The sequence below is a fragment of the Eubalaena glacialis genome, chromosome 6, assembly GCF_028564815.1.
Source record: "Eubalaena glacialis isolate mEubGla1 chromosome 6, mEubGla1.1.hap2.+ XY, whole genome shotgun sequence".
NCBI lineage: Eukaryota > Metazoa > Chordata > Mammalia > Artiodactyla > Balaenidae > Eubalaena > Eubalaena glacialis.
Window position 1 is genome coordinate 126,225,791 of NC_083721.1, and position 14,191 is coordinate 126,239,981.

Consider the following 14,191-nt stretch of genomic DNA (forward strand, 5'->3'; position numbering starts at 1 on the left):
CTATATTAGTTGAATCCTCGAATTTTCCAGATAGTTATTTTAAATAAGTTAGAATAGATTTGAGGGTTGTTTTTCTAATTACATCATTCTCACTTTTGCATTCTGATATGCTTTCTTGATTGAGAAAAATATGTAGAATTACAAGTAGCTCACTTAGAACTCCCATTTGCATATAACATAATCTAAATATTAGGCATTAGAGTATTGTTGCTGTTATTAGAATACTAATATTCAAATGTTTAAGTCCTAAACACTTTTCAGAGTAGATTTTTTTATATTATTTTTCTAGACTTCTAACATGGAAGAGATTCCCTGGTATTTCACAGAGTCCTGAAAAATGTCCAAACAGTTGATGTTAGATCAAAATTGCAAGCCTCAAGATCAGTATCTCAAGTTATTGTATTTGTTTCATTTCTTCTCTCTTTTGTCTGCATTTGCTCTTACAAAAGGGGTAATGATCAGTAAAATGGCATTAATATTTGTTAGATAAAAGAAAGGCAGTAATTCCAAATTATAAACATCTACATGTCATTGGGTCCTTAGTCCTTATGATTTTCAATTTCTTTTTAGGCCAAAACCCATGTTCTTGACATCGAGCAGAGACTACAAGGTGTAATCAAGACCCGAAATAGAGTGACAGGACTGCCATTATCTATTGAAGGACATGTGCATTACCTTATACAAGAAGCAACTGATGAAAACTTGCTATGCCAGATGTACCTTGGTTGGACCCCATATATGTGAAATGGAGTTACTTCAAAGAATATGTTAATAATCTAAAATCAATGCACTTGGATCATTAATCTGTGTTTGTATCTATTCAATTCCAAATTACAACATATGTTTACGTTCTCACAGTAACTGGTGTTTCTCCCTGATTGTTAATAATATTTAAAATAATATATGTTGTTAAGAAATAAACTGCTTTCTTAATATATACTGTGTATTATAACTGGAGAAATGGAATATCATATGTTCTTATGCTCTTAAAAAGATGTATTTGCAAGAAACAAGCCAGCCTAATTTCATTTTACAACTTTCATTGATTTTAAGTACTAACATAAGGATTCATTTGAACAAAAAATCATATTGAATAAATACTGTAGACAAAGCACGGTTCCCCTTACCTCTGGGAACTGTCTAGTAAGAGAGATGTAAACATAAATAGCACATCATTAAGTTCACTTAGTAATACTCTTTTTTGTATTTGTTGAAAATGTGATAGGGAAAAAAAAATAAGCCAATTAACATGAATATGAAAACTGTATAAACATTCTGTAATTTTAAAGATGCTGCCATACTAAAAGTGTACCAGAATGCAGAATCCAGTGGTTGGGGGAAACAGCATTACTTAAAATTTCATGAGGTTTTAAAATCTAAAAAATTTTAACGTTAAATTTGGGGGTACATTTTATTGCAGAAGATTTAAAATAATTCATAATAATTTCAAAGCAAAGAGGTTATTAAATACAAATAAACGAAAACATAATCTTTTTGTAACAGATAATTTCACTTAGGTTTACCTTACAAAATTCTGCCTTTTTGTACAGTTGAAGTGTGATGGGGGAAAATATAATAACCCAAGAGGTATAAATGTGAAAACTAAACGTATACTTTCCTATCGAAGGCCTAATGTTAAGAGTTAAGGAGGAAGCTGGGTGGAGGGGGGTTAGGAAATCATTTTACGCAAATAATTCGGAAAAGAACGTTTTTAAAAGAACCTTTTGTATCCTGAAAGAAAAACTTTCCGCTTACAAAACAAACTAAACCAAATAAATCATCAGACCTTTTCAAATCTGTGTTGAAAAACAGAGATTAGTAATCCCAGAAGACGGAAGCAGCCAGGACTCTTCCAGTCGTCTCGTAAGGTTTTCATCCCCTTCCAAATCCACTTACAGCGCTCAGGTCTGTCAACTGACATTTTCAGAACTGGATTTCACAGACGCGTTCAGAAACACCTGGGCGCTCTTCAATGTAACCAGGCAGCTCCGCGGCGGCGAGTTCGGGCCGGGGCTAGAGCCCCGCCCCGGAGATGCGGTCTCGAAGCCGGCCGCTCTAGGCCCGGCGTCCGCTCTCTATGGTTAGGTGGGCGGTGTGTTGTCATCTGCGGAGCGACGGCCGGAGGCGGCGGCGTAGGCCCCGGCGGGGCGTTTGGTTTCGGTTTTGCCCTGACTTGAGTTAGCACTGACGGTCGAAATGGGAGTCCCCAAGTTTTACCGATGGATCTCGGAGCGGTATCCCTGCCTCAGCGAAGTGGTGAAGGAGCATCAGGTGGGTGAGCAAAGGGGCAGAGGCCCAGAAGGCGGAGGACCCGGGGCTTGGCGGCCCTCTCTCCACCCTGGGACCGGGGCTCTCCGCCGCCTCCTTCTGCTCGTCGTCAGCTGGCTGAGTGGCGAAGGGAGGGGAGCAGAACGTTTGAGGACACCCTGGTGATCTGAGTGGGGGCGAAGACGCAAGTCGCTCTCCTGTGGGCAGAGCGGCGGGGATGCGGCGGTTCTGACAGCTCCTGCCCGGGCCGGGCCTGCCGCGACTCCGCAATCAAGTCCGGGGGAGGAGCGCTTTCGGGAGTGCTTCCCTTTCCTCCCCAGGGAGCTGCAGGTTTCGTTTTTTTTCTTGGAGGTGGGATGGTTGTCCTCCTAGGACCTAGCCCCAATCCCCACCCAGAGCAACAGGCCCACATACAAACAATAATACCGGCCTCCGCAGTTGAATCCCCTTGTTTACTTTCCCTTATCTAGAGCTGCATCCCGCCCTACCCCCAACGCCTAGACTTTTTGACGTGGCTGATGGTTCATATTTATGATACAGTTCGTTACTCTTTTTCTATTACCCCAAGGACCGTACCAATCCCCCGTTCCAAAAGAAATAAAAATACATTTGGACGGGGCCAGGGCAGTTATTTGGAAGCTTCATTGTGTGAATGTGTGCGTGCGTGTGTGTGTGTGTGTGTGTGTGTGTGGAAGAGAGACGGGGGAGAGAGGGAGGAAGGAGATGAGGGAGGAAGGAGACGTGGGGTGAACGGAGAGAGAAACAGATTGTTAGAGCACTAATACTAGGAATAGTAATGTTCAGTATATAATGACCCCAGGGCAGCGTTTATGTGCAGACTTGAAAAATGTAGTTGAGGTATTGGAACTGCGGAAAAAAATAGTAAGCAGTCATCTGTTAGGTAAACTAGATTTTGGGTCTAGTGTTTGTCACATTTAATGGTTTTGGTAGCTCTTTTGCCCCTTTTATATTTTACAGAAAAAAGTCATTTTTGTCTCCGAATGGAGGCGTGGGTTCAAATCCCACTTCTGTCACACACACACACACAAAAAGTCATTTTTGAAATTTGTACAGCTAATTGAGTTAGTTGAGATGGATAGCATTGTATTAACATGGAGGGAAATAATACAGTGAACACCATCATGCTGTCTATTTTTTTTTTTTTTTTTGGCTTCTTTTTAATTTTTTTTTTTTTTTTTTTTTTTTTTTTTTGGCTGTGTTGGGTCTTCGTTTCTGTGCGAGGGCTTTCTCTAGTTGCGGCAAGTGGGGGCCACTCTTCATCGCGGTGCGCGGGCCTCTCACTATCGCGGCCGCTCTTGTTGCGGAGCACAGGCTCCAGCCGCGCAGGCTCAGTAGCTGTGGCTCACGGGCCTAGTTGCTACGCAGCATGTGGGATCTTCCCAGACTAGGGCTCGAACCCGTGTCCCCTGCATTGGCAGGCAGATTCTCAACCACTGCGCCACCAGGGAAGCCCCATGCTGTCTATTAAATTATGGTTTATTATTTTTAAAAAGTACTGTAAGCATGAAGATGGGGTTAAACTTCTGGAAAGGATTCTTTGTTGTTGGATTCCAGTCAGGTTTGGTATATAAGGAAAAGCTTACCAAAAATTCCAGAATGGTGGTTTGTCTTTAATTTATTTGAAGCATGGGTTGAATTAGATGTAGGGAAACATTTCTTTCCAGAGAAGAGGATAAAAATGGTGACAACTAGCTTAGGCTTTTCCTGGATCCTTCACTCAAACATTTGAGTACCTGCCATGCATCAGGCACTTTATCTCTAAATTGAAAAATTCAGACTAACTTGACAATGCACAATCTGTTCAGTAATATTTTTACTCTGTACACTTTGGCACAGAATTTGGTTTGGTGTAAGGATCTTGGATTTTCTCCATCTTGAGGAATTTTGTTGCTGAACAAAAATAATGGCTTTAAGGCAGTTTTATGACATGAACACTAACAATAGGTTTAAAACTTGGTTCATCAAAGTGATGTCTTTCAAAAAGCAATCACCAGCTACTCTCTCAAGCAGTACTTAAAAGATGGTAGTGCCTAAGTCACAGCGGTTCAAAAGCTAGTCCTTGGGGGAAGGGACTGGATGGAGGGGTGGGTTCTGGGAAGATGGTGACAGTGGTGACTGACATAGCATAGTTTTTGGTTTCTCTGAATCCTCATTTAAAAACAGAAAGAGAAACTAGATAGCTAAATTTAAAATCCATAGAACAATTACAACAAAACCATGTGACACGGTATCCCCATGAACCCCAAGATACAATTTGGTGGGGACAGACTACCGATAGCCTCTAGACCCAGTTGGTATTGGCATGTCTGCAAGAGGAAGAAGGAGAAATGGGGCAACATCTGATGAACCTGAGAGCAGAACTCCAGAATATTCACTAAGACTCTACAGGCCTATTAGATAGCAGTAGCTTCAACTGGGGGGTTTTAAAGGGCAGGAGCAGTCTAACTCCTGTGAACCCTCAAAACTGACTTGCCAAGGTACCATTCTAAGGCAGAGCCCACCCTAAGGAGAAACTGCTGGGAGTGAGATAAAATTTTGTCAGGAAAGGGACAAGAGTGATAAGAGAAGAAAGTCAAGATAAAAGTGGGGGAGGGTTACAGAGTCAAGAAATCTTAGAAAACAAACCAGGCAAACCACCATATTTTTTAACACTACCCCAAAATAGCAGAAGAGGGAGCTTTGTAAAGTTAAAGCTTTCCTGAACCCCTCCTCATTCCGAATCCGGAAAATTCAATTTACATAAAAATGAACGATAGAAAAGTGTCATGGTCAAATAGTATACAAAGTTACTATGGGGGAAAAGGGGAACAAAATAATATTTGTACAGACAATAAAAGCTTGCAGTAAAAACATGCACACATAACAGACCAAATCTATAACCTACTATTTCAGAATGAGCTAAAAGGCACTAAGAAAATAAGACATGAAAGAACAACATATATCAATTACAAAAACTCAGGAATAAGGTGACAGAACCTAAAGAAAATTAGACATAAATGGCAAAATCACGTCAGAAGTGAAGCCTAAAGTAGTAGCAAGGCAAAAGCAAATGATGCCATAAGAAAAAAATAGAAGGTGGAAATAAGAGAAAATTTTAAAAGATAAAAAGGTTCAAGAGAAAGTAATAAGATAGGCAAAGAAGACAAATAATAGGGATTCTTGAAAAAGGAAATCAAAGCAATATAACAGAACAAATACTAAAACTATAATTAAAGAAACCTCCCCTGAAATTAAAAAAAAAACATTGAAGCCATGTTGAAAGAATACACCATGTACCCAAGAATATTGACTTAGAAGACCAACATCAAGACATGTTCTAGTTAAATTCATGGACTTTAAAGAAAGAGAGAAAAAAGCTTTCATCACCTACAAGAAAGGAACGTATGACTTATAAGGGAAAGAAAATCAGGTTCCCATCATAGTTTTTCACAGTAGTGCTTTATGCCAGAAGAAAATGGAGTAACATAAAGATACTCAACTGACTTTTAAGTATAAACAATAAGCTGGTCAAATGATCAGTGTAGGAGAAGTCAGGCAATATTGTTCCTTTGAGCACTTTCTTGAGGAATCTGCTAGAGAATGAGCTTCAGGCAATCAAAAGGACTGGGGAAATATCTACATAAATACCAGTGGTGAACATTAAATATAATTTCCTGTAGAACAAAAACAAAATAAGAGTGAAGAGGGAGAAAGTTTAGTATATGATGGCTATGTGTTCTGACAATGTTTAGATAGCACAACTATAAAATAAATGGGAGTAAGAGAGAATGGGGAAAAGTTATGCAAAAAAAATTATATTACTATTAATCATATTAGTGGTAATATTAATATTGTTTATCTGAAACCCGTGTGTGTGATATGATAAATACCTAATTATAGGGTATTTTAATTCTGTCATCTCTTATAACCAAGATTCTTGATGTGTAAGAAAGCAGTTACCGATGTAATAGAGAAAATGTTAAGTAAAAGCTCTATAGTCTAGAATTTGAATTGAAAGTATCAGTATAATCTTATGAAACACACACGCCCGCGCACACACACACACACACACACACGTGTGTAAATTTCCTAGCTCTTTCTGATCACAGAAAAGGCCTAGAAACAATGACCAATCCAGTAGCAGTTGCATTCGTAGTGCCTAAATTATGGTTTTGAAATACCATTATTCATCAAAAGAAATCAGGATTTTATGGAGAAATGACTGATTCTAGGTCAGAGTCAGGAAGTATTCTAGATGAGCCTGAAAACTTTTGTCATATCATATAGCAGGACCGCTACTAAAGACTACCAGGAACATCTCAAAGGATTGAAGAGATAACTGGAAGAGGCTTGGAATCGCCCCAAATGGGACAATTTGATCTTCAATAATGATAATAATGATAATCCAGTGGATTAAAACCCATCAAATATGCTTAAATCCTTGAGTTTACAATGGTACTTTAAAAAAAGGGTCCCCTTCCAAAGGTGATAGACACAGTTCCCAATTTTGAAAACCTTTCCTGTACCACTGGGTAACCAAGAGGCAGAATGATCCCCTTTATAAAAGTATTACAATTAATAAAAAAAGAAGTGATAGAATATCACCATTTTGCAACCTCAAATAAGTTAATAGAAATAGGCATTAAGGACCAATGGCTGGTAATATTAGAAAAAAGAAAGAAAGGTGACACAAACAAATAGTAGAGCTTAACTCTATTTCTGTTTTAGAGAATTCTTGACATGGATAGTGTATACAAGACTTATATTGGTGTTTGAATGTGTACACACCTAGAACTATTTTTGATGCCTAGTTCAGTGGTCCGGTAGTTTGGTAGAAGTATATTATGACTATAAAATTATAGTTATTTCATAAATCTGTATTGAATATAGAACTTATGTACCATAGGATCGAAAAATATGGAGATATATAATATTTTGTGCAGTCTTATCTTACTGTTAACATATTTCTTGTTCAGTGAAGGCTTGGGAGTGAGGAAGGAGTTAAGTAAATAAGTAAATAGGGAGAAAGAAAGGAAGGAAGGGAGAGGGAGGAGGGAAGAAACCAACCAAAACATTATTTTTTAAAAAAGCACTTTCCTTAAAGTTGAGGACAATAGACTAGACCAGAATGTGGAAATTACAGAAAGATTATAAAATACAAAACAAACAAAAAACAAAGCCTAATACAGAAAATCCAAGGGGAAGTTGCGCATCTACTGTATGCTTACTCAATGTCCTAGGTTACTGGAGGTAGATGGGGGAAAAGAATTAAACCCTCTGACCAATAACACTTACCATTCTAAGAAACCACAAATTGCCCATACACTACGGTCCAGTTTCTATGCAGATACACATGTAGATAAATATTTTCAATGAGTGGGATAATAATTTACCTACTGTTTTATAACCTACTTTTGTCACTTGACCATATGTATTGTGTACATTATCCCATGCCAAATATGAATCTATATCATAATTTGTAATTGCTTTGTAGTATTCCCTTGTGTAGATGTACCATTATCAATTTTCTTTATTATTAGGCATTGTTTTCATTTTTTATCTTTTCTTTTTTTTTAACTTTTTATTTTATATTGGTGTATAGTTGATTAACAATGTTGTGTTAGTTTCAGGTGTACAGCAAAGTGATTCAGTTACACATATATTGACATGTATCCTTTTTCAAATTCTTTCCCAATTAAGTTGTTACGTAATATAATTTTTTATCTTTTCTGAACAATACTGCCATGAATAATCTTGTACTTATGTCTTTGTGCACATTCTGATTATTTCTCAGGATAAATTTCCAATAGTAGAAGTCCTGGGTCAAAGATGTGCACGTACACACACACACACACACACACACACAAAAGATGTGCACACCTCAAATTTTGATATGTATTTTCATATTAGTTACACCAGTTTATATTCCCATCCCAGACTATTGGGTATATGTCTATGCCACCTCTCTCCTTTCTAGCCCTGTGATTTTCCTCTAATATAAAATGGGGAGTCTAAATATGTCTCTTTTAAGATTGTTACCATAATTAAATGAGAGAATGAATGTGTTTAGCCCAATGTTTGGCACCTAATAAGTGCTTAATAAATGCCAGCTATTGCTTTAATAACATGAAATATGCATTTCTCCAAATCCTTACCAATATTGGGTAACATCCATCTTTCTAATCTTTGCTAACATGATGGGGAAAATGATGTATCATTTTAATTAGAAATTTGGGAATGTTGAACCTTTTTTTCATATCATTTAGACTTTTGTGTTTCTTCTTTTTTGAATTGCTTTGCATTTTCCATACTTACTTTTAACATATGCTCTTTTTCTTACTTGATATTTGAGGGTTGTTTTGTATATTAGGAATGTTGACTTGGTCCTAATTTGCAAGTATTTTCCTGCATTTTGTCATCTTCAGTTGGGCTTGTTTATGGCACTTTTTTTTCCCTACAAGATTTTAAAAATACATTTTTAGGTAGCCCACTCCATCATTTGTTTGATTTATGATTTCTAACTTTCCCCACCTGAAAATTGCCAAAATATTTGTATATAATTTTTTTACTTAACATTTCTCACATTAAAATTTCTAATCCTTCTGGAATTTATTTTGTTATAAGGTGAAATACAGTTTTGTTTCCAAATAGTTACCTAGGTGCCCCATCCCTTTCTTTCACTGATTTGAAATGTCTCTTATATACTAAATTTCTGTGTACACTTGGACTACTTCTAAACTATTTGGTTCAATTAAACTGTCTATTGTATAATTTAAAATATCATATAGGGCAGGTTTTCCTTCATTACTCTCCCTTTAATATGCTCCCTTACATGTTTATTCTCCTAAGGAAACTTTGTAATCATTTTGTAAAGTACCCCCACCCCCTCAAAAAAAAATCACATTGAGATTTTGATTGAGGTTTTTAGATTTCTTGAAACAAACAGTAAATCTTGAATGTACATTTAAAACCTCATGATCACAGTTGTCATTTCATTCGAGTCTAATACTCACTAAGGGCATTTAAATTTTTTTTACTTAGTACAATCCTATGTAAATACGTGTTTTATAAATATATTTTTATGGTGTTCATTGATTCAAAGACCAAAACTTTTCACTCCTAAACCTCAAAGGCATGTTACTTTCTCAGTAACAGGAAAATGTATTGTTACCTATGCATACGGTAAAATGTGAATAATTGTTTCAGAGATAGTTTTCATAAAGTTTATACAAAAATGCCCATTATGTTTTTATGTTTGAAAATTCAAAATACTTTTCTTCAATTAGTATGTAAGGCAGACTACTCTCAAATCTCTTAATTACACTAGATATTAAGTTGTGCCCATTTTAGTTCCTTGTTAGTTTATATTTGTTTCAGTAGTGTTCCCATTACTTGTTCACAGACATTTAAATAGAAGAAACGTCAATCAGAGTCAGAACCATGAAGGCCTTTCTATAAAAGTAGATGCCTGTTAGCCAAAGTTTAGAAATTATTTAATCCACCTATGAAAAACAAATCAGTTTTCAAAGTTTCCTAAATTTCTTGGCATAATCTAAGCTTTTTAAATTAATATAACCAAATTAATGATTCTGTTTCAGTAAAACCAGATGTACAATAAGGCTTTAAATCACTTGTAAAACCTTTTAATGACCATGTACAAATAACCTTTTGATATAAATGGGAATTATGTTACTCATTTATAGAGGAAATTGAGGCTTTGAGGAGTTAATGTCAAATTGTAGGAAGAAAGGAAACTAATATTTTGAGTACCAAATCAACCAAGAGCTTTATTTGGTGTTTTCTCAGGTTATCTTATTTTAAATAAGTAGATAATTTCCTGACAGTAAATGTGATCAAGCTTTTGGTGCATAATGTAACCACATAATATGTCTCCGTCTTACTTATTCCTCCTGTTTGTTTACTTTCTTTATTCAACTGTGATTGTTTACTCAGTTTTTATATAATAAGAGTAAGCCCCTATATCCTGCTTTTGATCAGATGTCTAGGTATCTGTGGTTGATTATAATAATGATCTTTTTTTCTTCTTTTCTTTAATGATCATTTTTCTTTGTTTTTTAGATTCCTGAATTTGATAACTTATACCTGGATATGAATGGAATTATACATCATTGTTCCCATCCTAATGATGATGATGTTCACTTCAGAATTTCAGATGATAAAATCTTTACTGATATTTTTCACTACTTGGAGGTGTTGTTTCGCATTATTAAACCTAGGAAAGTGTTCTTCATGGCCGTTGATGGTGTGGCTCCTCGAGCAAAGATGAACCAGCAGCGTGGGAGGCGTTTTAGGTAAAACATTTATGGTTTATTTTAGAGTACTATTTAGATTAATAAAATATATTACTTCAAAGGTAATTGACTTAACACAATGCCATCTCCCATTCACGTTTCTTTTCTGCTTAAATTTCCCCCCAGAAGTGGTAGTATCTCAGACTTAACAGTGTCACATTTTATCAATCAAGTAAACGAATTAGGAATTCAAATGAGGTGTCATTTCTCAAGGTATATGATGGGTTGTATAAAGTTACTCTGTTGTTCTCTGTCACAAATTTTTCAGACTTCCTAAAACTTGGTAATTTGGAAATGGTAGTAGTAGAGAAAGTTCCTAGAGTATTTCTTCCTGAGCTGTGGAACTGCAGAGTGAACTGAGAGATTGTTCTAATGAGATATCACTGACATTTAATGTGACCCTGGGCTAGATGCTGACCCTGCTTGAACATGGGTCCCCACTGGGTAGAAAGGCAAATGAGATTAGAAGGGGATGGATAGAGTATGAGAAGAGAACTGAGTTAGGACACTCGAGATATTATCAGCCCAGTGTATGACTTGGGTAGTAGGAGAAGCAAAAGGTTGAAAAGGAGTTGTATACAGAGAGAGGATTTTAAAGTCAAAATCCTGGACCTGTGGAATATTTCTAAATAACAATGAAAACATGCAGTGTCCTTGTTATGAGTAACAGGAGTAAAGTTAAGAGGGCTGTTGGAACTGAAGGAAAGAAACCCTGAGTCTAGTGAGTTTGATAGGTCATTAGCATAATAGATCCTTTCCTTTCATCACAATGTCAGGTAAAGAAGTAGAAAGGGCACCTATGAATCAGATGTGGAAATCATCAAGGAAGGTGGGAGAGTACCTTGGAGAAGGCTAGCAGTGAGAATGGGAAGAGGATGGTAAACTCTACTAATTTAAATATCAAAAGAGAAAAGATACTGAAGATATTGGAACTGTGAAATCCTTGAAGACAAGGGCCATCTCTTACTAAAATTTAGATTCTCAAGTACCACCCAAGACTTACTTAATCTGAACCTCTAAAAACTAGGCCCTGGAAACTATGTTTACCAGATTCCCCTGGTATTTGTTAAACTAGTTTTGGGGCGCTGCTGGGCTAGATAATCTAGTGTTGAGAAAGGGTTATATAAGCCCACTGTATCAGTCAGTTGCAGGTAATAGAAATTTTAACTATTCTGAGCAGAAAGAAATATAATACAGAGGATTGGGTGCTTATAAAAATCATTGTAAAAGCCAAAAGGTTGTGAATTTAGGTTCGCCTTTAAGAGTGACTTCCAGAACAACACCATAGAACTCACCCACTGATGGCATCACTACTGTAACACTCAGGAAGGTGAGGAGTTCAGAGGCCCTGACCAGAACAGGTAGTCCTAGGAATTTATTCCTTTAGCTCTGATCCAGAGATTAAGAAGCTAAGTCATATCCAGAAGCCTAGCTGCAGGGAAGCCTGAGAGTTTAATTTTTGTATAGCTTTCTTCCAACCTCTCCGGTATCAGAAGACAGACTAGGAGAGAGGAATGGGCGTCGAGGGCCAGTTGATGCTAACCACCACAAGCGTTCACTCGGAACTGCGACGGCATCGAGTGTGCCATGTTTCCCCCAAATCCCCCAGTCAGCTTTTCCTCATTCTCCACAGTGACTGTTTTCTTCGCTCATAATCTTTAATCCTAATCTCTTCGCATCTCTGCCATCTTTTAAATCTGCTGCCATCTGTCTTTCATCCCCACCGTGCCACTGAAACTTCCTTACAAGATTATTAATAGACTCCTTAAAGGGGCTAAATCTAGAGAATAATTCTGTCTTTATATTACTTCATTTATCTCTGGTATTTAGCAGGGTTGACCATTATTTCTTTCTTGAACTTCCTTCCCATGACCTTCAGGTAACTATACTCTATGACCGGGGATTGAACCCGGGCCCTGGCAGTGGAAATGCCAAGTTCTAACCACTGTACACCAGGGAATTCCTTCTGACTGTACCTTCTTAATCTCCTTGTTATATTCTCTTCCTCTGCTTTGTCTTAAATATTGATGTTTCTTAAGGTTCTGTCCTGGGTCCTGAGATATCTTATCTAATGACTTTAAGTACTGAATCTGTACTGATGACTCCCAAATTTATCTTTCTGGTGGATATCTCTTTCCAGAGCTTGTATACATCCAAATGCCTGCTAAATGCCTCCTCTGGATACCATAGATACATTTCAGGCTTAACATATTCAGAATTGAACTCATCTTTGCCTCAAACCTGCCTTCCTTCTATGTTTCCTGTTTCCGTGAATGATAACATCATGTAAATAGCTGCTCAACTCCAAAATCCAAGAGTAATTGGACTTCTCCCTCTTCCTTATTCCTCACATCTAAGTCATATCTACCTACTTCTTTTCATCTTTACTGCTACTGTCAGCCTAGGCCACCATAATCTTCTACCTAGATTACTTTAATAGTTTTACCTTGCCCCTGTCCCAAACATTCTCTGTATTGCAGCTACATTAAACATTATGGCTGTTTAATTTCTGTCTCCCCACTAGAGTGTAAACTCCGAGAAGAGGAATCATTTCTTTTTTGTTGTATCCCAAGAACTTGTCACATAGTAACATTGAATAATCATTTCTTCAGTCAAAGAAGGAAGGGGAGAAAAGAGAAAGAATGGCTTCCATTGGAGAGATTACAAATGAGTTGATATCTTCAGAGTTTTTGTTATATTGAAGAGGTTGGTAAGAGAGAGGTTAAATATGAAGAAGAGTTTGTTTATCACAGAAATAGAATTCCACAGGGCACAGTAGATAGAGCTATAGTAACAAGGCTGTAGAAAATGTACATAAAGCAGGACTTCCTAACTTGTATGCCATGTGGCATATTTGTGTGCCACACATGGGTTACTGGAGAAGCCAGATTGGAATTGGGATGCCAGTATTCAAACCTGTGTCTGTCGGACTCTAAAAATCATGTTCTTCTTAGTAAACCCTGTTGCCTCAAAAATGAGATCATTTTGGCTACTGATGTCATTAATGTTATTAGGCTTTCATTTTAGATGTTTTCATGAGGAAACCCAAAGATATACATTACAATTTTATAATTATTTTTATATAATATTCTTAGAGATCATTTTAATGATGTACTTCTTATTTGATATTATTAAATGTAGTGTGTATAATGAATGTTTATGCTATACTTTTGAAATTATTTCTAGATCTAATATGCTGTATATTTGTGATTAGAAAAGAATTACTTTATAATAAGTATTCGTAACATTCTTTGTCAGTTTTATACTGTTATAATGTTCTACTTCTATAGTCCCTAGCTGAAAAACTCAATTCTTTAAATAAAAAGAAACGATTCTGAGGCTCATCTTTATTGATTATAGACATTTCAAAACTTATATGTTTTGAACTTAAAATTGATGAATTAGTATTTTAGTTACAAAAGCTTCTAAATAACCGTTTACTTTATGTGGAGATCTCTGTTTTTTCCAGAAAGTTGAGCACTTCTTTTCCCCCTTAACATTTAAGGTCAGCAAAGGAGGCAGAAGACAAAATTAAAAAGGCAGTAGAAAAAGGAGAAACTCTTCCTACAGAGGCCAGATTTGATTCCAACTGCATTACACCAGGTAAATTC

At 36.7% G+C, this 14,191-nt stretch overlaps 2 protein-coding genes across 5 annotated transcripts in view; both read left to right on the top strand.

Annotated features, from left to right (window-relative positions):
• ATR (ATR serine/threonine kinase) overlaps positions 1–872 on the top strand; it is a 105,366-nt gene extending 104,494 nt beyond the window's left edge. The window contains exon 47 of the mRNA XM_061194588.1: positions 571–872. Within this exon, the coding sequence (XP_061050571.1) occupies positions 571–744 (174 nt within the window). The 3' untranslated portion in view covers positions 745–872. The remainder of the gene's footprint in view (positions 1–570) is intronic.
• A 1,248-nt stretch (positions 873–2,120) lies between these two features.
• Positions 2,121–14,191, top strand: part of XRN1 (5'-3' exoribonuclease 1) — a 94,838-nt gene continuing 82,767 nt past the window's right edge. For all 4 annotated transcript variants that reach the window (XM_061193599.1, XM_061193602.1, XM_061193601.1 and 1 more), the window contains exons 1-3: positions 2,121–2,271; positions 10,348–10,580; positions 14,086–14,183. In XM_061193599.1, coding sequence (XP_061049582.1) covers positions 2,197–2,271; positions 10,348–10,580; positions 14,086–14,183 — 406 coding nt within the window. In that variant the 5' untranslated portion in view covers positions 2,121–2,196. The remainder of the gene's footprint in view (positions 2,272–10,347; positions 10,581–14,085; positions 14,184–14,191) is intronic.